The sequence below is a fragment of the Lissotriton vulgaris genome, chromosome 4_1, assembly GCF_964263255.1.
Source record: "Lissotriton vulgaris chromosome 4_1, aLisVul1.2, whole genome shotgun sequence".
NCBI classification, from domain to species: domain Eukaryota; kingdom Metazoa; phylum Chordata; class Amphibia; order Caudata; family Salamandridae; genus Lissotriton; species Lissotriton vulgaris.
Genome location: NC_141691.1, coordinates 1,353,454,919 through 1,353,478,088, shown reverse-complemented (window position 1 = coordinate 1,353,478,088; position 23,170 = coordinate 1,353,454,919). Strand labels below are relative to the sequence as shown.

The 23,170-nt window shown below is 43.0% G+C and overlaps 1 protein-coding gene across 1 annotated transcript in view; it reads left to right on the top strand.

The window, feature by feature from the left end:
* The window catches only part of PRELID3A (PRELI domain containing 3A), a 310,018-nt gene extending 294,255 nt beyond the window's left edge, over window positions 1-15,763 (top strand). Inside the window, exon 6 of the mRNA XM_086965588.1 lies at window positions 6,496-15,763. Within this exon, the coding sequence (XP_086821714.1) occupies window positions 6,496-6,612 (117 nt within the window). The 3' untranslated portion in view covers window positions 6,613-15,763. The remainder of the gene's footprint in view (window positions 1-6,495) is intronic.
* Window positions 15,764-23,170: the final 7,407 nt, after the last annotated feature.

The window sequence follows — 23,170 nt, the reverse complement described above, 5'->3', positions numbered from 1 at the left end:
TCTTGAATATTTCGTATATCCCACTTTTATACATTATGCACCCAGCCCTGCAGACTTTCAAGGCACATGTAGGGATGACCTAACTAAAAAAAAAAGTAGATTTCCTTAAGGGAAAATCACTTTTATCACTTCAGTGGTTTTAAACTGTATCTCAGCCGAAGCATAATGATATTTCGTGTACCAACTTACCATGGCCTTACTGGATTTGCAGGGGCATAGCACAGAGTTCGATTGCTAGCTAATCCAAACACGATAAAATGTGGGGATCATCATAGAGTGATGTCTGATTTTACCACTCCTTCTTAAAACTATCCCTCTGATTACCTGGGCTAGGGTTCAAAAAATGTTTCTTCCTCCCTGTTCCTTTGTTCTTCTTGGACGGCTTGGTAGAGGGTTGTTGAAGACCTTGTGAACTGAAAAGTCGGGGTAATCACCTGAACTACATGGTGTTCTGGTGCTCTACTACCTCAAAGTCCTCATCCTGTTTCATCCACCTGGTGAAGGCACATTATTCCTTCAATCAGCACAGAAGGGGATGACACCCTTTATAGGACAGCCAGCCTTGCTATGGGCTTATTCGGGGGCTTACTCCATTTCTTCACCAGGCATCAGGGAGTACAGTTCGGCGGCAGTCCAAATCTGCTTTCCTATTGCAGCTTAAGAACGTATCCCAAACCCTATTAACAATGCATGTGCTGCCACCACTGCTGCACTGCTGGACCTTAACTTAGCTGTGCGCTTGACAACATCTTTGGTCATTAGCACAATGAGGGGAGGCACCGTTATAACTGCTCTCTGAGGGCCAGGCAGTGGAAAGAAGAGAACTGTGAATGAAGCATAAGAGGCACTGCACTTCCTCCGTGCAGATCCTGCCTGCAACCCCCACAGCTCTTTCCCCAGTCCTACAAACTTTCAGAAAATGGAAACAAGTAGCTGCTCTTCACCTTGGCAGGATGTGCCTGTGACATACACATTTGTTTTAAGAATCAGACTGCTCAAGGTTACAGGCTTACTAATGGGGCACCGCAAACATAATGAATTACGTTCAAGGTAATTCTTCAGTTTGGTCAGTTTTTGAACTTTGGAGTAGATTTTGTACTTGAGCGGCAGCTTTCTCAGTGCGAATGGCTGCAAACTGCCACGAGCGCTGGCATTGAAAAATGTCACCAGGAAGTATTCTAGCGCCCGAATATTGCATTGAGGATGCAAATTCTTGCTTGTGCTCGCCAACTTAACATTGGTGAGCCGTGTCAGCGAAAAAACTCTACCACGCAGTGGTTGGTGGAGTTTTTTCAGAACTCTGCGTTCCAAGCAGAACGGGGAGTGGGCAAAACTCTGTGAAATCTGCCAGCATAGCGGAATTTTCACCAACCCCTAATTAAGAGATTGTATTGCTTGGTTTTTAGGTCTCGCCTACCCAGCGCGCATGCGCTGCATAGGCAAAAGACCTTTAGCAATCGCTTCGGCTTTTCAGCCAAAAACATGCACAAGTTCCATTACCTTCGATGGCAACGCGTGCACGTTTGGCGATTCACTTGCGGGAGCGAGCTGCGCCATATGGTAGCAATTATCGCTCCTGGAGCTGCTCACTCCTGCAAGTGAAACGCTTTCACTTTTGCAGACACTTTTTCTTTACTTTTAGCGCGCGCGCTTGTTTCAGATGCTACCAGTCCCTCTCTTATTTATAGTGGTACTGCGATTGTTTTTTTACTGACTAGAAAGAGCCCAAATAAATGTCACAGTATTCATCTTAATTGACATGAGAACACTGCAATCACTCCAAGGAGCATGGCCGTCATTAGCGGTATACAACTGTTACAACGAAGTTTTTACCACGCACTACCATTACAACGCAGGCATTACCACACATACCATTACAACGCATTGCGCTGGGGGGCGCTCTAGGATAGGGAATAAGTATAATTTTATATCCAACACCTTCCCTAGTGTCCACGGGGACTGGAGTTGGAATATAAAATTATACTTACCACTATCCAGCACCTCTAAGCGCTATGCGTTGTAACGGTATGCGTTGTAAATACCGCGTTGTAATGCTATGCGTGGTAAAAGTATGCGTTGTAACGTCATACATCCGTCATTAGCGCGGCAGGAGAGGTGGCGGCGAGGCACAGCTGGTGTGTGGGCCCCATTGTGCACCAATTATGGCTGTTTTTCACTACCTAGCCGAGCAAGGGGGTCATTTTCCTTCCTTACATGAGAGCTCACTGCACCCGTACAGTTCTCTGCAGATGCTTTCACATGCTCCTCCCGCCCCTGCACTCTCTGCGGCTGCAGGAAGCGTCCCAGGCTCTTCCATTCAGTGACAGTATGAAGGCCGTTCATGCCTCCCGGCGATGCCGCGCTAACCCAGCTTATCAGCCTCAGACCGGAGGGCACTGCCTTATTTCCAACATACGAGTCACTTTCCGGCCAGTTATCGCAAGGTAAATATTAAAGCTGGCCCTGGAAAAACACGGAGTCTCCTGGCATTGTTACCTCCCCGGGACAATGGGTGGCGGCTTCTGTCATCGGCAGTGCCCGTGCCACCCTGATCCCTGGGCAGCGGCTGCCGCTCTGGGCCAGCTACCTCCTCCGAGGAAAGCAAACAGACAGGGTGGGATGAAGGCTTCGGCTCACGCCCCAGAGGGCCTGTCTGTCTTCTCGTCAGTTTGGCCCTGTATTCTATATGTTTGCTTGCATAGAGGAGCATGTTTTTTCGTGTGTACCCCACTGCACGTTACTTGAACTTGTGCACGAGTCATTGCGTATGTAAACGCCTGTGCGTGTTTGCTTGTGCAATAAATGTGTACAATGATGTGTATATCACATTTTATGGTGTGTGTGTGCTGAGCAAATGTTGTGCTTGTGCCTTTGTGCATGCCTATATGTTTCTGTAGAATGTGTATGCCTTTGTACTTGGTATATAGCTCCGTAGTAGTACTACTATGTGTAAAGTATGACTGTGACTTTGAGCTGTGCGTTTGTGCATGTATACAAAAGCTTCTCGAACGCCTTTGCATGGTGTGAATTATTATTTTTATATAGGAATGACTGTTTGTATATAATGCTTGTTCAACCCCTTGGGCGCGGCCGCGATTCTGCGCCTGTGCGGTGTTTTTACATAGTGGGCGGGTTCATGACAGCCCCCAGCCGTCATCAGCACTCGCCCACCGTGATGCATGACGGCTGGGGGCCGTCATCAGCATCGAAGGGGTTAATGTATCCAGCAAAAACACATCAAAAGAGTATGTTCAGTTTATACTTTTCTAAGAAGTGTATGGAATCTCTGCTTGTTTTCCTGCACACACCAGATGTGTGTTCACACCGGCAGTATTTCAGAGTTAGCTATGCAGGTTTTGCAGAGGAGCGCGCACATTTAATTGGGCCCCTCTTCCCCCGTATCCAATTGTCTTGAGAAGTGTTTGTATTAGCTTTAGGACAAGCAATTAAAATCATGTTTCTTTTCGGATTCTCTGCACTTTCTCTGAATCATGTGTCGAAAAATCAATATTTCCGCTATAATCGTCTCCTTCTACGCTGTGCGTCCACCCTGTCGAGCTTGAGATTTTAATATATCGAATTGCAAAGTCATGTTTTATAAGGAATGTTTTTATTCGTATTTTACATATGCGTTTCTCCCCATTGGCTGTTTTAAAATATGGAACAGTAGACGGATAGATTTGAATTGTTATTGCACGGATCCACCAGTGTTGCATCTGGCTTAGTTAAAGTGGGGTGCTGGGAAGGAAATGCGTGAGAGAAGGGTTACGTAGAGGAAGGATTCGTCGAGTCCACGTGCGCAGCACTCTCCAGAGCTCCACAGGGTGCTGCTATAATTGGAATGCATGGATCTGTCATCGCCAGAGGTTTCATTCACCTGAGATAATCCTTCCACTGCATATTGTATTGTAGCTGTTAGCGCTGCTGCTGTTTGTGCGGCTCTCTAGCCTTATCCCACTTCCTGGCAATCTTCGTGAAGCTGGTGAAAAGCAGGCACTTAGGTGGCCTTATGCATTGCTAGGCGAGTAAAGGCAAGCAGTCCCCATTAATAGGACGTGTAGAGAAAACACATGCTACCATTTGGTTTGTTTTTCAAAATCGCCAGAACAGTTGATTATCACATATAAGAACACTTGCTTCCTCAGCTTTTACCTGTATTTTATTGCCTACCCGCCTCCATCCCTGTTGCTATGTGTCACCAGCGCTACACAGTTGGGGACACGGACAGTCCACCCCCAGTGACAGCGTGCACTCATGGAAGGTTCAGAGGATGCTAACTAAGGCATTGCTCACAGATACCATCCTATCTCAAGAGCATATCCGAAACAAGCATTTGCATAGTCAAGAGGGCTCGCCTTTGGGACCTTAAAAGTGTTTACTTATCCAGCACAATATCCTTGGTGCAACAACATCAACTGTTTCATGACTAAACACTTATAAGGTCCCACAGGCAAGACCTATTGGCTATGCCAATGCTTGTTATTCACTTGAATCAATGACTATGTATATTAGTGCCATCCGAGCACACCGTGATGCGATTATGTTAGAGGGCATGTGAGGAAGTAAATGCATAAGGAACACTTATGATTTCTCTTCACTTACGGACTTAAGATTACACAGACTCAGTGTGACACAGCAATGGATGATCATTAAGGAAGACAATACGATAATAGCATAATCACTTAGACCAGTTGATTATGGCTCCACTCTAGACTATGAAAAAAGTTTACAAATTTTGTGAAACGCAAAAGAGGAAACATTTTGGGTTGGTTATTTAGAACTTCCCCTGATGCTGTGGTTGGTAGAAAGATGAAACCATGCGTGCGCCAGTTACATCAAGTTTTTCCAATTCCTAAAATGGTTTCTGCAACCCATACAGACAGTACCCATACCATAGTATGTTTGTATATGTATGTATGTATATATATATATATATATATATATATATATATATATATATATATACATATATATATTTCCAAAACAAGGTTGCCCCCAAGAAGATGCCTCACAAGAAGGGTTGCAGCACAAATCATCCCAGGCAGCAAACACTCCACCAGAAAGCCAGCCTCCCAATAGCCATACGCGTTTCGAGCAGTCTCCGTGCTCTTGTTCACTGCCAAACTGACACACAGGCAGGCTGAGTTAGAACAGTTGATTTATTTCGTAATAAGTCCCGCCCACATGGCAGCAGGCATTGTGGTACTGATAGTCCAAAATACAAGCCTATGACTCCAATGTTCTTTTATCCAAGTGGATATATCAACAAAACAAGGTTACCCTCTAGGAAGAGCCTCAGGCATGTAATAAAGCACTTCTCTTTTAATGAAAGACACAGCGCAGCAACAAAAGTCAGCTTTCAAAATAAAAAGGCATCCTCTGCCAAACGCGTTTCTGGTTTCCCCTTCGTCAGTGGCTGATGGTGCTCGAATCTTGGGGCAACAGGTGCTGCTAATTTTATCAAGGTGAACCTCCCCATGTGGGCGTTGCTATCACTGCAGCATGCTGGTTCACGTAGTCTGCACAGTTTGTATTTTGTATTTTGTATTTTGTATTTCTCGAGTGAGATGTAACCAAAAGTTCGTGTTGTAATTATAGTTCATTCCCATGTGGGTAAATCATAATTCCTGCTATTGCGCTGTTTTATAATGCTTTCATTAAGGCACTTGCCACCCGCTTCATTGGTGACCTCTCACCCGAAGTCACCTCGGGTCCGTCCTGGCAGAGGGGCTTTTTCCGCGACTGGGCCAGCCGCTAAATACCAACAATATTATATATATCGGTTTGCAAAATCCGATTCCATTCGCAAAAGGTTTTTGCAAATGGAATAATATTTCCCTCGTGGAGTAATGGGTGGCCTGTTGAAATAGTTAGTGCTCATTAAACAAGAATCTGGTTTGTGGGCTTCACTGTTTACCTCTCCATGTTATTCTAGTGTGGTATCTTGGATTTGCCAGTAGTAGAGACTCGCCAGGCAATTAACTGCAAATTTCAACTATCATAATATGGGGTGTATTGGCTAGTATAAATCTTGCCGCTCGCCCTTAAGTGGTTAAGCATTTTACAAATAGAAGGAAAGTAGAGTTCATTTTATTTATTTTTTATTCGAGGAGATAATCTATTGTTTTCCATTTCCATATATTGCCAAATCATTTTACCATCACTGTTTTTATAAGCCTAATTATTAATTTTGGATTTCTGAAATAATTTGTCTATGGTATAAAATCAGAAAATAAGAAATGTCTATTCAACTTGGTTTGCAGTATATAAATTATCCAAAAATGGGGGGCTGGGCAACTACAGAATGGCCAATAATGTTTGTAGGTGACAACCTCTTATGGGGATAGTGATTCGTAATTTGAAGAGAGAAGCAATATTGATAAATTGGATGTCTGATTGATAGGGGTGGGGGGCACATTTCCACCTATCATCTCTACATTATTACATTTAGGCTTGGTTTTATTTGTTTTAATTCTGTTGTTGTTTTGCTTTTAGGGACAAGATGCCATGGAGTGGGTGATTGACAAACTGAATAATGAATACGAGGAACTATCGTCCTTAAAGCAGGAAGATGTGAAAGCCTCAGTGGCAGCTGCCTCCGCAGAAACTTAACCCAAGATTTTAACAGTGTGACTACTGGCTCTCAGTATCTTCAGCACACAGATCCGGTCTTTTGTTTCTGCTTCAGTTTTTTTGTATGCAGAGATATTCTGATCTGGAACAGCTATTTGTATTTTTGTACAACAGATATTTTTATGAGAAGAATATCAAGTATGGTGAAACTTCTAAGCTCCAGCAAACCTTTCATTTAGGCTTCCAAGTGGATGAGCTGTTGACCACAACCTATCAATGGTGGCCCTCAGAGGACTTCCCAAAGAGATCTCCAGCCTCAAACACGCTTGTTTGCTCTGAAGCATGCCTGCATGCGGCCATAGAAACTCACAAAGGTGACATCATCCTTAGACAAAAGGAGTCCTGCATAACTTAGACCTCCATCTTTGGTTCCTTTGTTTAATTGAGTTTGGAAATAACACCACTGTGAGGCTTTGCTTAGGTCGTATGGATTTTCCAAACAGTAGTTTAGATTTGCTTGGAGATGAAAAAAATGCATGTCAAGTGGGGGTGACGTCGCATGTTGGAACTTGTCTTTCTCAGTGTGTTTTGCGATTCTTGCAATGCAGTAGCAAACGGTGCTTTGACTGGGCTTTTCCAATGCAGGTACCTTTGATAAACAGATGTTAGAGGTCAGTGAAAAGGTCATGCTAAATAGAGCTTTGTTTGCTTGAGTGTGCTCAAGTAAACCCAATCTGTCGAAGTATGTTAGGCTCTTGAAATGATAGCGCTCCTCTTTCCTCAATAACTTTAAAAACAGAAATGCACTGAGTGTCTTACGGGGCTACATCCAGCCTCACACTTCTACAGAGTTGGGTCTTGAAATGTCGTGAATTTTTTTTATAATTATTTAATAACACAACTACTAGCTCCCAGGTGAGTTTTTGTACGGGTATAATATTTGTCATATTATTTAACTGGCCTAACATCATTAGGCAAAAGTAGAAACAGATTTTATTTATATGGTAAAGATTGTATGTTAGAACTGACATTTATGTTATAAATTATTAAGTTATTGTTAAACTGTGTTGGGTCCCTCAAGTTGGATTAGATTTAATACAAGTCAAACCCCCTTTATAAGCAGCCGAGAAGTTTGTGTGGGCGACCCAGGTACTCATCATGGGTCTAGCCCAACGACAACACATAGAATTGGACGACAGATGAGAGCTGCCATTTCCCTCCAGTCCTTCACATCCGTTGTACCACTAATCCATGCTTCTAAAAGCATGTACTAGGGCCGTCTTAAACATTTCTGCTGGACAGCTGGTATATTCATTAGTTAGTATTTTCCCGAATAAAATAGTCAGGGCTCTGGAGCACCCTGTTTTACCCCTACAATAAGAACAGTACTCCCAACGGAAAAACAAAACTACCGAGTAAGGACACAGCATGCTTATAATTTCAGATCCGTGTCATAGCTGCATAGGGCAGTAAGGAAGAGAGCTCCTTCCTGTCTGGTATGAAGAAACCACCTAAGGCAAAAAAAGGTCTTATTTCATTTACTTAACGTAGCCGCAATACAACAGTATGAACGCAATAAAAAAAATATCCACGTTATCAAATGAAGATAGATATTTGCTCTCCTGGTCATAATCCCAGCAGAAATTGAAATTGAAATTAGTCTTAAATAAAACATTTTACTTGATATTTTCAAAAGTAAGACGCACATTGATCTTACTTCCGAATGCTACTCCTGGGTCTTTGTCAAAACAGCTGACTAGGTGCACTATTAGTGCTTTACCTCTGGTGCTGATGAAACAGAGCCCTGCCCTTTCACCGTTTCATATTGATGCGGTAGTGTGATCACAGGAGGAGTCCCACTCTCTCAGCAATAAGGTTTGAGGCTAGATCGAAATTAATTATTTGGACATTGTAAAAAAAAAAAAAAAAAAAAAAAACAAGTCACCCGGAAGCGGCAACTTGAGTCTCTAATCAAATAAGTAAGGAATGTGCCTCCACGTCCCTAGTTCTTCTCAGTTATGTAAAATGTCATGCTCTTACTTTGCAAGGCAGGCAAAGACGCCATTGCTGGAAGTAACTTGCACAATATTATGCAATGAACACATTTTCCTTGGGATCAATTTGTTTATTGGCTTTTAAGTGAACATACAAGGGAACATATCTTTGCAATGCACTTATTCACAAACTCTTTTTCTCTTTCTATATATTTTCTAAAAAGTTTGCACTGTTTTGCTTAGGGTCTGAGATCTTGTTTTTTGTTTGTCTCTAAAAGCAGGTGCTTCTTTAGCCACACTTTGCCCACTAGGTGAAGGTGCCCAGTCAAAAGTTATTTTGAATAAGTGATTCTTCCCTGTGAGTGTGGTGGTTTTAACAGGTGAATCAGCTTCAATGCGCCTCTGCTGATTCCCACTCCCTTGTACTGCCTCCTCCATTAGTCTTAATTAGTTAAAGCAGAGCAGTCCTCTGATCTACCACAGCCAAACATGCAATGTCTGTTTTACTGCAATGTTACGCAACGGGGGAATCCTCGCAGTTTACCTGAAGTACTGTTCACCCGAGGGTCTCCCTCTCATCCACAGCGATGCTACTCAAGGAAAGCAGGTACACGGAAACACATCTATAGTCGGAGAAGCCTGGACCTCTCTCATTGGATAAGCCTGGTAGAGGCCCGGGGTCACTATAAAATGATCATTTACGGCAGGTGCAAACTACATGAAAGCTTCTCCCAGCCTTACTAGTGAAAAACATTTGCTCCTGTCCTTTGCCCTTTCTCTTCTTAACGTCTGTTGTCCACATCTATTGTCCTTTCTCTATCTCTTCAGCCGCCATTTCCAAATGACTAACCTCCTTTTTTCCGCGCCATCTTCCACTGATGTTATACCATACTTCTCAGGTCCAGCTGATACTAGAATGTTCTGCACAACAGCATTCACACAGACAACTGTTATACAGGCCCATAAAATTAATTAGGCCTATAAAATAAAACTAATTACAAGCACCCAGAAATATGCAACTTTCAGTGCGAATGCTGCTGTATGGGCTACCCAGGCTTAGTATTTTTGAGACAGTAGCACATCAGTATTAATAGCAGTTACTTTTATGTAGGCCCTAGAGTTGCTGTCCTTATAGGTAGGGCATTGTGACTGCTACTTCTAGCCATGGACTTCCTTTCTCAAAAAATTTCCAAATTGCAGGGTTTTTTTTACTACTGGTCAGGGTTCATATCATAGCACATACACATCGTTTTACCCAAAGTAAATATGCATGTGCACCTAAAATCTGTTTTCATAGAGACTGTAGTTTAAATAGTGCACCAGTTCAGAAGTCTTGCTCTTACTGCTCTTTAGCTCCAGTCATTGGCTCTTTCAGCATTTACTGTTCTGCTATCATTCATGTGGCAACAAGACAACAGAAGTGTGCCATGTGAAATGTAGGACGCCTTGTACAAGAAAGCTATATCTCTCATGCGATGATTGGGGTAGGGTGCCTCTATTCTAAAATCCATGGTATGGTGTCTTGCCCAGTGAAAGACCTTTTGGCACTTACACTGTGCACCTGCATCTCACAGGATGTGGCTATTGACTTATCAAAAAAGTGTCCATTAACAAAATAATGTTGTAGTTAAAGATTATATCGGTCTATAAGGAAGGCCTTACAATAATCTTTCACCTGTTTTTTCGTGTTGGTCTGTTTTTAGTTAATTAATCATTCGAAACAGCACGCATATGGGACACTGAAATCCATTTCTTTTTCCTGTAGTTTTTCTTTTTATTAATTTATGTAAAAGTTTGCTGGCATATATATATCAGCAGAAGTGTATAAAAACGGGAAGCTACAACATAAATTACTAGAATCTTCTACCACAAATGTTTACAGTACACAAACACAAGTTGATAAGTAAACAAGGGCAAATAAATGAGTACAGAAATGAGGAAATGAGTTGCACAATAAACATTAGAAACAGTTATTTAAAATGTTTTAACATATAGATGTCCAAGTAGGGTGATTACATGTTTTGGTACTGTGGTAACACTTTCTTTAAAGTCAAATATTTTTCTTCACTACCAATAAAACAGATCTTGGATTTATCAGTATATTTATTTTTTTAGGTTTTAGCAATGTGTTTGTTGGAAGTCCAAAGGACTATTAGTAAATAATCGGTCTCCTAAGGGACCTTGTTCTGTAAAATCACATAATGATATCAAACTTATCGCTGTAAAATTTGTGTTCCTGAACCAATATTGGTTCTGTCTGAAACTTGTCTCCGAAATATCCTTTCACAGAGGCATTCCCATTGGAGTTCTCATATTCCCTGTGAGGAGGTTGCAGCCCCACCAAGATAGAGCATTATATCTTCATGTCACATAGCCCCAGTCCAAAATAATCTAGGCATCAATATTAGGTGCATGTTTTTTAGGCACATGTCAGTTGAATATTTGGAAGTCTATGAACAGGAAAAAGTGCATTGGTTATTTAGAAGGTCAATTTCTGATTCATAATTTAGGTCCAGATAATACTTATAAATAACCTACATGCAGGTGTGCATTGAATTCATAAACAACTTACAAGAATTCAATTGCTTCAGGTAAGTCTCATTTCAAGTAAGTAATAGTATAGCACCACGAGGGACATGTAAATCCATAGGTTTTGGTGTAAACGTAAATTGCCCCACTTAAGTTCATATGTATACTTAAAAAAGTAAAGTATCAGCACTTCCTAACGTAAAACACTAGCTACAAAACCACGGTCTCCAGATTTTTACCTTGGTTGTTATTGTCTAGCAAGCACAAGATATAAATCCTCTGCCCCTCATATGTTGGTTGTTGTGTTTCACAATACTCCTAGCAAAGAAATACAGATTTACCTGATGAGAGGAGTATATGTCTGATAATTTTGTAGAGTATCTGCTTTGCAAAATGGCAACAATGCATTTAAGTAGACATGGAAAGCATCACTTGCAATGTGACTTTTCCATGACATATCGAAACATTTTCCACCTGAAAATGGTATTGTGTGACTCATTTATTTACTAATTTGTATTTGTTAGGTGGATGGCATTTGGCAAATATTTTGGCAGATCACTTTTGTTTAATCTTTGTAGCCCATATCCCTAATGACGGCAATTATGCATTTCTTCTTGTAGTGAGTAATATATTGTTGTGGATCAACATTTAAAATGTTGAGAAACCATTGTTATACCTGTCTGTTATGATTAATATGAACAGTAAATGCACACAAGCTAGATGAGCTTCATATTTTGGGGATTCACTCGCCAAATCACACTTGAATTGGATCGCCCTTGTCTGTCTTCTTCACAGCTCTTATATGCTTGACTAGATTTCATCTTTGAGCACAAAGTAACAACCGTGCCTCCATTATATTCCTTCAGATGTTTGCCTTATTAACTCCTCACTTGGTAACCTACTCACAGAGTACCACAAGCTCTACTGATTCCACTCTTCAGTTTGTGTCTGGCTACTTATAATTGCTCAGTTACCCCTACTCCATCAGCATTATGGAAGAAATTGGGGCCACCCTCACTCTTGTTCTGTGCAGGGTTGTGATGCTTGTTGTCCCTCAGGTTGCTGCACTCATACGCTCAACTTTGATCCGATCATATCGAGCAACATATCATTAATCTTAGTAACCCTCAACAACTTCAGATACATCTCCACTTTTAGCTTCACTGCTACCTTCCAAGAACATTAACTAAGCAACTTTGTTGTCACATTGTATCCAACTTCCTCCTTAATAGCTTCTAGGTTGGCTTCTGAAATTTTTTCTCATATCCTTCTTGATGGACATTTGAGCGCAAGACATGGTGATTCATCTGGATTATCCTGTTGCTGTCAACAAAGTTGCTAAGACGCTCTAATTATAGACATCTGCCACTTTCTACTTTCTGTACTTCAAGGTTCCAAACCTAAAATGTTTGCACTCTTTCTTGATGGCTGTATCAAACCACCCCCTTCTTTTCTGTAGTCCCTGTGGTACATGGAGACCTACAGGTCTTAGCATTCTGTTTAACCTATACTTCTGACTGTTGCAATCTAGTGCAACATTCTGAATGTGCATATGTCTTATAGAATTATGATTGTTGGTCTGGGCTGTTGATTCTATTGAGAGTAGATACAGTGTCAGCACAGAACAAAATACATCTTCTCTGAAGAAAACTGGTTTCTTTTTACTGCTGACGAGGATGGGATTGATGTTTGGAATTTACCACTAACGTGAGCCATTTTTACTTCATTTATTGTGCATCAACACTCTCACAAACACTGCTGTGAGCTGTTAAAACTCAATTCTCGTGCACTAATTGAAAAACACAATGCTTTTGTTCCAAAGCATGGTATGCCGAGCTGCGGAAATTTCTAAACAGGTTGCAAGAGCCTAAGACTTATGGAACGTCAACAGTGTAATTCTTCCCAGTAGAATCAGTGAACAGGGCCAACAATCATCATCCTCAATGACATCATTGTGTTCTAACCTTGTGCATCTCAGATAGTTCTACTGAATGATAACACTAATAACATCAGATTATTCTGTCTCGCATATCAGAAGTACCCCAGAGATAATCAAACCATACTAATACTAGACATAAATGTGTGCCCCATCACTCTGAGTCCTGCTAATGCCAAACAAAAGAGATCACCACATGAATCACTTTGAATCCTTTTTCGCTTGTAATCTAGGATTGATTAAAAACTTCCTCAAAATAAATTCCCCAAGGCAATTCTTTTTATCTACTGAATCACTCCTGGACCAATACCTTCTTGCCCTCTGTCAAGGGCTTTTCTTGCTTTACTGCAACCTTGGTTCAATAATACATTCTTTTCATGTTTGAACATGATCTTTCTTCTGTACCCCACAACTCAGGTAAACTCAGTTCTTCTTAGCCTTTTCCTCAACAGCAGACTGTTGTAGCCAGCTTTCTATACAGCCACCAGCTGTAACAACCTCTAAGTGGACTTTTTTGCATTCCACCTGTCTGCTAATATGGGTTTAGACTGATCTGCACAGCAGGTATCAAGACTCCACCCCCCCTGCATTTGCAGCTCTGCACCGGCTCGCTGTACAGTTTTCTGCTCATCTACCTCCTCTTATTCTATAATGAACCAAAGCTGACACGTCCTTTTCCATGCAAGGTGCATCCTATTGGAATGTCTTCATGCTTTCTCTCACATTAAACAGCATTAGAAGATCGTGGTATCCCTCACGGCTCATCTTCAAACCACTGTGTTTTCAACATTCATGTCCATGGTGTCCTGGGCCCACTGGCTGGAATTTTTCCGACATTTATAAATTTTGATTGCTTGTATTTTTACAAATCACCAGTGCTTAAAATGGAAAAATAGAAGTGCAGGTACCCTGAGTACATGCTTATTTCTGAGAAGTGCCGGTACTCTCCAATTCAAAGTATCACCTCACTCTTGAGAAGTACAGATACCCTCCCTCTCAAAATAAACAAGCATTGGCATAGCCAGTAGGTCTCGCCTTTGGGACCTTATTAGTGTTTAGTTATCCAGCACAATATCCTTGGTGCAACAACATCAAGTGTTGCATGGCTAAACACTTATAAGGTCCGAAAGGCGAGACCTATTGGCTATGCCAATGCTTGTTTCTAATGTAATAGCGTTTTGGGAATCCCAAGCACTATAAAAACGACAATATAAAGGTCTTGCTCAAAGGTATGCATGTTATTTCCCCTTTTTTTAATATAAATTATGCTGTTACGAATAACTGTTGCAGTGTGTTTGTCAAGGGGGAAAGTGGGGCGATATGCTCATGAGGCCTTTCCTCTTTAAAAAAATAAATAAATGTACAGTTTTATATAGCGAAAACTCGACCGGAATATGTCAGAGCACTTTACATGAAAACCAGTTGCATTACAGAGGGACACATTCATTTTTAGACACGGGGAGATTACGTGATTTGCCCAGAATCGCAGGATGTTCGAGTCTCCTGCCAGACTCGAACATGCTTCTTTCTCTTTCTCATACTTCATAGTCTGGGCCGCCCTAGCCGTTAAGCCACACCCTCTCTGTCCAGAGGTTGATGCAGCCCGGACTATAGGTCAAGTAGCCACTAATGACCACGTGAATGCTTGTAAATACCTGCCCTGCCTCCCCTCTTGGTAGCGTCAAATTGTCACATGTACGGAATCGGCCTAATAAGGATCGGGGTATGTGTGCCTTTAGTCAGACTTGATTGAAGGATGCTGGTGCAAGGCTACGGTCAGTGTGCGTCCAAGAATGGAGGCTCCGAAGTGGTAGGAACTCAGTGAGAGCGAGCAAACAAAAAAGTCTCATCTGGTGTCTGGCCCAAAAAAGTCTCATCTGGTGTCTGGCTGGTCGTGCTTGAGGGACAGACATGAAAGGCAATTGAGGAAGGGCTGCACTCAGGCACTGGAGGATGAAGTGGAAAAACACTAGTAAAATAGTATCTGCAGCTGTGGGCGAAGGCTGACTGCACTAGTGCACGACAGCATCCGTGAAGTTTCTTGTTCATTGCTGCTTGCACGTTTCCCAAAATGCAGTGCACCTGCAGGCAGAGGGGATAGACAGGGCTTTAGTGGCCTGGGTCATGAGTTCTAAAAACCAGGTGCTGAGATGGGTCCCGATCGGGCTCTCCATTTTGCTCTCGGTGTGGAAAAAAATCTTACCTGGCAGGCAGTAACATCACCGGCCTTCCAGAGACTTCCTTGTTGGTTGATAGTTTCTGAAGTCTGCAGGGGGCAGGAGGGGAAGAGGACAGAGTTTACGTGCAAATGTAACACCTAATCATTCATTTCCTGGTTGGGGCCACAGTCTCTGGTGAGTGGGAGAGATAGGGAGGCAGAGGGAGATTCTGATTGTGATTACACCGTACACAGACTGCTGAGTAAGTTAAAGTTAATTTAGCTTGGCTCACATTGGTGGAAATGCAGAGTTAGAGGCCGGAGAAGAAAAGTAGGCAGTTTGGCTTTGAAGACCACATGAGCCTTTCCCTTGACTTCAGGCAGTGCTGGAAACCTGTATCTGCAGCAGGTGACCACAAACACACCAGCAGTCCACCCCTGAACCTCTTGCGCCTCTTGTTACTGTCTAACAGGACATTTTAAAGGTGTTGCGTGGTTTAAAAATCAAACAAGCTAGCTCTCCACATGTATCCCTTTTCATCTACTGTTAATGTCCTGAGCAATTAGTGTATTTTTTCTGACAGATGAACAATTGTTACTTACCTGTAAACAGGTGGTTCTCCAGTATTGGTGTCTTTCATAGATTCACATGCTTGAATATTCCCCGTCGTCGAAGTGGGAGTCCCACGGTAAATAAAATAGCAATAATGCTAATAATATATATATATATATATATATAAATATATAAAGTATCATATAAGTAGCATAAACTGAAAAAATATGTACTGAAAACCTTTACAAAGGTTATTACATAGGAATGCATTAGAGAGAAAAAAACTCATTTGTAACATATCAGTGTCATTATGTTAGTCCAAACTGCAGCCAATCAGGCTCAAGCACCCTCTAGAACCTTCTCCTCAGAAGCTCAAGCCCTCAGATTTTCGTAGCACTAGTAATAATAGCGCATGAGGAGAAAAGAGCCTCTGAGGGGAGGATGGGTGGTCGCATGTGAATCTATGAAAGACACCAATACTGGAGAACCACCTGTTTACAGGTAAGTAACAATTGTTCTTCTCCAGTATTAGGGGTGTCTTTCATAGATTCACATGCTTGAATAGAATAGATAGCAGTAACCTCCTGGAGATGAGATTGCAATATTTCCAAACAATAGAAGAACAATATATATAGCATAAAAGCAAGGCAATCTCAAGAATGGAGGAGGGAAAGAGGCTCACCTTATTTGAAAAGATGACGAAGCACTGCTTGCCCCACTGCGGTGTCCGCCTCGTTGACAGCATCCAAACAATAATGTCTGGTAAAGGTGTGCCTGCTGGACCATGTCGCTGCACGACAAATCTGGTGTAGAGGCACTCCGGCAAACAATGCGATGGACGACGCCATCGCTCTCGTAGAATGTGCTCTCACTGGAGTAGGTAAAGGTCTGCCAGCCTGCTGATGGCAAAACGATATGGCTGAAGAGAGCCATCGTGTTATAGTCTGTTTAGTCACTGAGTGTCCTTTGCGCAGTAGTCCATATGCTAAGAATAGCTGATTGGATTTACGAAAAGGGGCTGTCCTAGAAATGTAGAATTTCAGACACCGTTTGATGTCTAAGGAATGCAGTCGCTGTTCCGCAGGGGATTTAGGATCCGGGAAAAAAGTCTTTAAGAAAACTGGCTCGTTCAAATGGAAGTCAGAAGGCACCTTTGGAAGAAAAGAAGGATTGGTACGAAGTGACACTCCATCAGGTTTGAACTGCAAATATGGAGGTTTGATGGTGAAAGCGTGTAAGTCACTTACACGACGAGACGAAGTTAAAGCTAAAAGCAAAGCCACTTTCCAGGTCAGAAACTTGAGGTTTGAACGATGAATTGGCTCAAATGGAGGTTTCATAAGTTGTGATAACACCACGTTGAGGTGCCAAGCTGGAGGAGGGCGCCTTAACGGAGGGAACTTCCTGAAAAGTCCTTTAAAGAACTGTCTGATGATTCTGGATGAACAGAGAGACGTAGAGCCGTCATGACGGTAGCGTGAGATGGCCGCCAAAAAGACTCTCAATGTGGCATGTGAAAGACCAGACTGAGCAAGACTTAAGAAGAACGGTAACAGTTGTTCTGGAGTGGAACTGATAGGATGTACGTTGGATGCTGCGCACCAATGACAGAAGCGCTTCCACTTTAGCCTATATGTTTTGATTGTTGATGGAGCTCTAGCTGACGCTAGAATGTCTCTACAGTCCTGAGGTATACTTAAAGAGGCAAACTCCATGAATTCAGGTTCCAAGCCCATAATTGAAGCGTTGACGGATCTGGGTGACACACTTGTCCGCCGTCCATAGTCAGAAAATCCGGACGTGGATGGAGGCGAATTGGTTTGCATTGGGACATCAGAAGGAGTTCTGAAAACCACGCCTGTCTGGGCCAACGTGGGGCGATTAAGATCAAGCGGCAGGGTTGCCTGCGCATCTTCCATAACGTCCTTGGTACCAGTGGGAGTGGTGGAAACGCATATGCAAATAGGCCGGTCCAATCCATGAGTAGGGCATTGCCGCTGGATTCCGGATGTGGATGCCAACTGGCAAAAGCCTGGCATTTTCGATTCACTGGCGTTGCAAATAGGTCGATCTTGGGATGACCCCATTGGTGGAACACGAGGTCCAGAGTCGACTGGTGTAACTCCCATTCGTGAGTGGATGACGCAGACCTGCTTAGGGAATCTGCTAGTATGTTTGACGCTCCCGGCAAATGGACTGCTGTCAAAGAAATGTGGTGACGAAGTGCCCATTCCCAAATCCTCTGGGCAAGACAAGACAGGGGCTGAGATTTCGTGCCTCCCTGCTTGTTCATGTAGTGCATGCTGGTGGTGTTGTCCGTTTGAACCAGCACCGATTCTCCGTGCACCACCGGTAAGAAGGCCTTCAGCGCTAGGAAGATCGCCAGCAATTCCAGCCTGTTGATATGCCAGGTTTTCTGAGTCGCCGTCCACTTTCCTTTGATGGAAAGATCCAGGATATGGGCTCCCCATCCGTCCATGGACGCATCCGTGGTCAATGTCAGATCTGGAGTCTGGATAAGGAAAGAGACCCCTTGGTTCAGATTGGTCCGTCGCTCCCACCAGAGTAGACTGTTCTTCATGCCAGCTGTGACTGTCACCTGGTCGTTGAACGACCCCGACACCTGTCGCCATTGTAGGTCCAATTCCTCCTGAATAGGACGGGTACGTAACCTGCAATTCAGGATCAGTGCGATACAAGATGATGCCATCCCCAGAAATGACTTTAACATTCGCACTGAAACTGACTTTCTTGATCTGATGGTGGAGACCAGATGAACTATCTTCAGTCTCCGCTCGGGGGAGATGAACGCTTTTGACACGTCCGTGTCTATAACAGCTCCGAGGAATGTCCTGCTTCGTAGAGGAGTGAAATGTGACTTCTTTACATTGATGGTCAACCCTAGGGAATTGAAGAGGGTGAGACACAAGCGTGTGTCGTGATGTAGCTGACTTGCGGATTGGGATTTCAACAGACAATCGTCCAAGTAAGGAAATATCTGGACCCCTTGAAGACGCAGGTAAGCCATGACCGGAGCCAGAACCTTCGTGAACACACGGGGAGCTGATCTGAGGCCAAACGGTAGGACCTTGAATTGATAGTGGTTGCGTCCTACTTTGAATCTCAAGTACTTTCGATGTTGAGGAATGATTGGTACATGAAAATAGGCGTCTTGCAGGTCTATTGTAGTCAAAAAATCGCCGCTGCAGAGAAACCGCAAGACTTCTGACAATGTTAGCATGCGGAAGGACTGTTGTTTCAGGAAGAGGTTGAGATACCTCAAATCCATAATGGGACGCCACTCCCCCGTCTTCTTTAGAATGAGGAAGAACCTCGAATAGAAGCCTTTCTCCCGCTGTGATAGAGGAACCACTTCGACTGCACCCTTTGTTAGTAATAGTTGAACTTGATGTTGTAGTTCTTCGAGATGGGGAGGTGGCGGACCCGAAGGCGGAGATGGAGGAGGAAACTCTGTGAATTCCAAGGCGTGACCCTTGCGCACAATGTCCAACACCCATTGGTCCGATGTTATTTGAGACCACTGGGAGTAGAACTGCGAGATTCGACCTCCAACATCCTGCTGAACTGGCAAGTCATTGTCGTTTGTTGGTGTTGTTGGCACCTCTATAATTGGACTTCCCTCTATAGGGTCTGGATTGTTGTTGGCGAGCAGATTGAGGATTCGAGTACCGTTGGTTTCCTTGATTGTACTGGCGGTACTGAGACTGTCCTCCTCTGTTAAAATTGGACGAGGTGCCCCGCCCTCGTGCAGCACGAAAGGGCTGTTTCTTAAATTGTAATGACCCAAGCGACTTCGCTGTGTCGGTATCCTTCTTTATGGTTTCCAAAGAAGCATCGATTTGGGAACCGAACAAAGATTCGCCATCATACGGCATGTCAATTATCATTGACTGGACCTCTTGCCTGAAAGAAGTAGACTTTAACCATCCCTGGCGTCGGAGCGCCGCCGCACTGGCAAGGATACGGAATGCAGTATTCGCCACATCTACAGCACAGTCTATAATCTCCTCCGAAGCCCTTTGACCATCTTGAAGGACCTGGAGCGCTTCCACTTTCGATGACTCAGGAAGTTGCGCAAGAAAGATGGACATGTCTGACCACATTTGTCGGTCGAAACGACCCAAAATTGCAAGAGCATTCGCAGCACGGGCTGAAGTTGAAGCCATGGATGAAAATTTCTTTCCGATTGCATCCAATCGGCGTCCCTCTCTATCGGGAGGGGAAGTGACAGGCGCTGTAGGATTACGTGCACGACGTTGTGCTGCTTGAGTCACAACTGAATCTGGCTTTGGGTGAGAGAGCAGACAAGCAGGTGAGCCAGTTGGAGCCTTGTACTTCTTCTCCAATCTAGGTATCTGGGCCGGCAAGGAGTTAGGAGCCTTCATAATCTTCTGCCCTTCCTTCCAAATAAATTCAATAATTGGAATTGTATGCACCTGTTAATACGGCTGATTTTTGAAATCATACAGAAAACAGTCTTCATCACGTTGGACCCTTGTCAACTTGAAGCGGTCCGCCGCCTTGTCCATAAGTTTATGAAAACTAGCAATGTCCACAGGAGGTGAATCACTTGAAGGGCCCTGTTGCGGCGAAGGTGTTTGCACTCGATAATCATCAAACTCCGCCAAATAAGGATCCTGCTCACCCTCTGAGTCCTGACACACCTCTCCTTCCTCTCTCTCTGGCTCTGAGTCAGTGTCAGTAAGTGGATTAGTAGACAGGGGAGCACTCAAATGTACTGACGGTGCCGACTGTCTTGGAGGAGTATGTAGTGGTTGATGCGAAAGTGATACATCAGTAGACTCATGAACCGGAGTACCCTGAGGGGTAGGTGGAAAACGTCTGTTATAATCGTCCAACATATGTTGGAGGTTAGAGAAAAGTAGGGGGGGCCCTGGGCTGCAGACTTCTGAGTGGAGAACCAAGTTCTAGTGTAGGCGTTGACTCGACATCCTGTGATTCTGGGTAAATCCGAACCGAGCCTACAAAAAATGTGTCATTGTGTAATATAACTAGTGCCATGTTATAGCTTCAAGTTGAATTTGTGCTATGTTAAAACTGCAAAAAGCGTTTAGGGAGGCTTATGGGAGGACAGGTAGTTGTCTAGCGACATCCACATCTCACATTTTTTTCCGGAGTTCGGGGGAAGTCTAAAGGAAACGATAAGAGGATGTAGCCAACGTGGAAATATGGACTATGAACTTACAAGCACAGGCCAACAAGAGACAGTGTTGAGACAGTGTCCGCACGACATCCCCCCCCTCCTCCGGGGGCGTTTTCTTTTTCCTATCCTCATTTTCCCATTCCCCATGTGTTTTACTCTGTACCTTGTATATATGTCTTTTTCAATAAAAACTACTGAACTAAAAAAAAAAAACTGCAAAAAGCAAAACCAACTGCAAAAAAACAAGAGGAATTAAAGGAAAGGAAAGCAGGATAGTGGACAAAAACAAAACAAGCACGCCTCGCTCTAAAAGTAAAAAACAGAAAAAAAGACATGTCTGGCGAGTGGCGAGCGATGCGCTTAATGAGCCATGACAAGAGAGGAAAGCCAGATGGCGCCTCTGCATTTAACTGTGCACGTAACTGCAAGCCTTAGGCCACAAGCAGAAGCGTGTGGTGAGCTTTCTAAAGGCCAATTACTAAAAGTCTTGCCAGACAGCGCATGCGCTGGCTCAGGCGAGACCTGAAAAGTGCTGGTACTCAGTGCCAGACACTGCCGGCTCATTTAAAGCCATGCAATTCACTATGCATGCTGGTGTGCAAAGTGGAACTGCAGGAGAGGCAGCCACCATGGGACCGATAGGGAAGGGCGAACTATCAAAATATTGTTTAAAATTTGTCGCAAGAATTAAACAGTGTATTCAGCACAACTGTGAACAATGTGCCCCCCTGGCAAAAGGTAACCTTACAAAATGTGACTATTCAATAATAGTAAGAATAAGGACTTGTTGCACTTTAATATTCCAGTGTTTTTCTTGAATAAATAAAATGACTTTCCGATCTCTTTCTTTCCGGACTTGGGTTTAGAGTGAAGGCTATTTATAGAGATTGATCGCGTGAATGTACTTGTATTTCTCACAGGATAATACACTCCAGGCACTGAAATTTCATGTTTTCTGGATTCTGATGCTTTATAAAAAAAACTGATCATTTAGAAAATATTCTAGATTTTTTTTAAAGAGTAACACAATATGTGTGTTTTGGAGATAGCTCACTAGTTATTTATCACAATGCACTGACGGAAGTCTGGGTTTGTTTATTTTGCGTATACACTGTAGGCGTCTTTCTAGAGTTAACACCCTGCAGCAAAAGACATCATTTTAATGTCTGTATTTGAGCGCATTATTAAGAGCCATTTCAAAGTTAAAGAGAGCAGGTTATAAAGGTATTATGAAATGGATTAAATACTGACTGCCCTCTTGTAAAATGATGTTCTGACAAAATTGTGACAAACGTTAATTGCCCTCAACTTTCATTAAAAACAGAACACATATGCATTTTTGCACAAATAATAAATATGAATAGTTTCTGTAAACAAAAAAGATTACATTAAAGTACTATTAAATTGGGTAATATTAAGACCTAATACTTGCGGAATTTAGGAAAACAGCATTATGGTATGACATACTATATAAAGAACAGGTTGTATCAGTTCCAGTTATGCTAATATGCTGTCAGGTTTCTGTAAAGGAGATGTTAAGAAACATAGGGGGGTCAGAACTTTCCTTGACTCCGAGGCACAGAGTTACAAAGGCTTTGCACCATTCCTATTGTGGCGCAGAGCATCAACAGTGATTTACTTTCCAGGGCAGAAGGTGTTTTTCACTGGAAAGATGCCCTTTTCAGAGTGTAAAATCCACTTAGCTCCACTTTATAACAGGAGGGCGGATCAGCCCTAGCACAAAGCTTGATCAACTAAGATACCCTGGCCAGACTTTTGGATCAAAAAATATGGCTATAAAACCGATGCATCATCACAGGTGCTGCAGCCCACAGCACACATCGCATGCTTCTGCGGTTGTCCGCTTATAGGAATTTGCACTGGAATTGCATGCTTCGAGCACAAATCCTACACAACATATTGCACTCCTTCCACTATGCAGAGGCCCAAGGATGTGCATTTCGCAAGGCGACCTGTTTGTGCCCCAGTGCTAGAGATGACACCAGCAGCAGGCCATTGTTTGTAGATCTGCCACAGCACTGCGTTTTTGCCCTCACACTGCACAGAGCAGCACTTTTGGATGCTGCAATGCTTTTTGTGAAATCTTAATAAATCTAGGCCTAAGAGCTGTCCTTCTTATGATCTATCACAACGCACCACTTTTCTAAAAAGTAAGAGAGCCTCTCTCTCGCCTGCAACAATAATTGTATTAGAAGATACAATACATGATTAGAAAAAATGA